This window comes from Trifolium pratense, linkage group LG3 (genome assembly GCF_020283565.1).
Source record: "Trifolium pratense cultivar HEN17-A07 linkage group LG3, ARS_RC_1.1, whole genome shotgun sequence".
NCBI classification, from domain to species: domain Eukaryota; kingdom Viridiplantae; phylum Streptophyta; class Magnoliopsida; order Fabales; family Fabaceae; genus Trifolium; species Trifolium pratense.
This window is the reverse complement of record NC_060061.1, coordinates 10428012-10430126: the sequence shown is the minus strand read 5'-3', so window position 1 is coordinate 10430126 and position 2115 is coordinate 10428012. Positions and strand designations below refer to the sequence as shown.

At 29.0% G+C, this 2115-nt stretch overlaps 1 protein-coding gene across 1 annotated transcript; it reads left to right on the top strand.

The window, feature by feature from the left end:
• Window positions 1–287: 287 nt before the first annotated feature.
• Window positions 288–1399, top strand: LOC123914112. The gene is made up of 3 exons (XM_045965118.1): window positions 288–410; window positions 508–654; window positions 990–1399. The coding sequence occupies exons 1-3, from the start codon at window positions 330–332 to the stop codon at window positions 1224–1226; spliced, it is 465 nt and encodes a 154-aa protein (XP_045821074.1). The 5' UTR covers window positions 288–329; the 3' UTR covers window positions 1227–1399.
• The last annotated feature ends 716 nt before the right edge of the window (window positions 1400–2115 follow it).

Genomic DNA, 2115 nt, shown 5'->3' with positions numbered 1-2115 from the left:
CTAACATCCAAACATATTTTTAAGGAAACCTTGTCCTGTTTTTATAAATAAGGAGCTTTAGTAAAGCTGATTTTCCCTTTTCTTTTACAATGAAAATTTCATCATTTTCAAGAGTAAAAATTCTTTAGTTAATAATAATAACCCATACATAATTTCATATAGGACAAACATAAAGTAGTGATGGCTTATTTTTATCAATTCCAATGGCAAGAATCCAAAACACAACGCTCCATTTCACCAACTATAAATACCATGCTACTCTCACACTTCAATATTCACAAATTAATCAATAATCACAAAAAAGATAGAAAAAACACTAAATATAAGTAATGGCTTGCAAAATTCAGAAAAGGTTATCACTACGCAGAAGAAGACTTCACATTCTACAAGTCCTTACCAACTCCAACAATGTATAAACTAAAACGTTCTAACTTTTTTCTTTTTACATTTCCCTATTATATATGTTAATTTGTTAAGCACTTAAGTTGTTACTTATTTGTTTTGAAGGCCAACAAAAATTCCATTGCTAAGAGTACTTTTCTACACATACATAAGCTAAAGCTTGCACTGGAAAATGTCAAAAGAGAGTATGAAAGCTTGATAGCCACAAGAAGAGAGTACATTAGCCTATTGAATAATGTCAAAGATAACAAGGTATCTTCATTTTTAGAGTTTTATTTTGATATACTTTTATTGTAAATTTTATTTATAATTATCGATAAATCACAATTAATTAGTCTCGTGTGAGTTTAGCTCAATTGGCAGTGACATTGTATTATATATACAGGGGGTGGGGGTTCGAACCCTGATCATCCATTTATCCATTTTAAGGGTGAAATTTTTAGCCATTAAACTACTTGACAAAAAAAAAAAATCACGATATAGTCATATTGGTAACATAGTGTCTATGTGTATGACAAACACCAAACCAAGACGAGAAATAAATACGACATTGATGATTATATTTAATGTTTTACAAAATTTAACAGGAAGTGAAAATAGAGAAAATAAAGGAAGGAACATTTAAGGTGAAGGTCACATGTGAGAAAGGAGGAGAGAAGTTTGTTGCAATTTTAGAGACTTTTGAAAAGATGTGTGTGAATGTTGAGCAAGCAAGAGTTTCATGTGAAAATGGGTTTTCTATGGAAGCAATTATTGTGGCTGAGGATAAAAATCTTGATGTTAGAGATGTTAATGAAGCGCTTCTAAAAGCTATTGGCAAGTAGAGTGGTGAAAAGGGGATACAAATGAGCTTGATAACTAATTCAGTAATTTATGAATTTTCAAGTTCATTAACTTGTTAACAAGTTTTTAATTATTTAATGTTGCTCTGTTATAAATGTGTAACAGTATTGTTGAATGATGACATGGGAATGATAAATATTATTTTTAAAAGTTGGATTCAATTTCACTTCATCACTTTGTTTTATCTTCATGCTTTAAATATAGATACCAACCAAAGATATATATATAAACTCTGTTACCGGAAAAAATAGCATATAGAAATGGTTTTGCTTCTCCACATTTTTTTAGTGGTTTTAACCCCTTATATTTTTTTCACCTATTTCACTTTTAATATCTGTAAAATTTATGGCGATGTAATATAATATCCATGACACCCCCACTTTCATAGTTAAGCATAACATATATTTAATTAATATTGTGAGCTCACAGAAAAAGAAAACTATAAAATTAAAGCTTAAAAACTATAATCAAACATGGATGAAAGATTAAAATGACGTGGAAAAAAACAAAGGACTAATTTTACAAAAAAAAAAACCAACATATAAATAACGGGCTTAGCCCAATAGGCAAAGCAATATAGAAACTTTTTTTTTTTACAATAAATATAGAAGATGTTTTCTCTTACAATAACGGGCTTAGCCTCCTTGAATTTTCAATTTTTTTCTTGTAAAAAAATTCGGTTTCTAAAAACTGAATTTTTTTTTGCCTTGAAAAAAAATTTCGGTTTCTAGAAACCAAAATTTACTTTGAATTTGCACTAGAAAAAATTCGGTTTCTGCGAACCGAATTTTTTTGCAAAGGCAAATATTGACGGTATAAAAGAATGGAGATTCTATGGTACATTTCTTTTTTGGACTGTTTTGGTGTAGT

Bases quoted from the DNA above. Each gene is read 5' to 3' on its own strand.
- LOC123914112 (XM_045965118.1), top strand. From the start codon at position 330: ATGGCTTGCAAAATTCAGAAAAGGTTATCACTACGCAGAAGAAGACTT. The intron at 411-507 runs GTATAAACTAAA...TTTGTTTTGAAG, and splicing joins TCCTTACCAACTCCAACAAT to GCCAACAAAAATTCCATTGC. The intron at 655-989 runs GTATCTTCATTT...AAAATTTAACAG, and splicing joins ATAATGTCAAAGATAACAAG to GAAGTGAAAATAGAGAAAAT.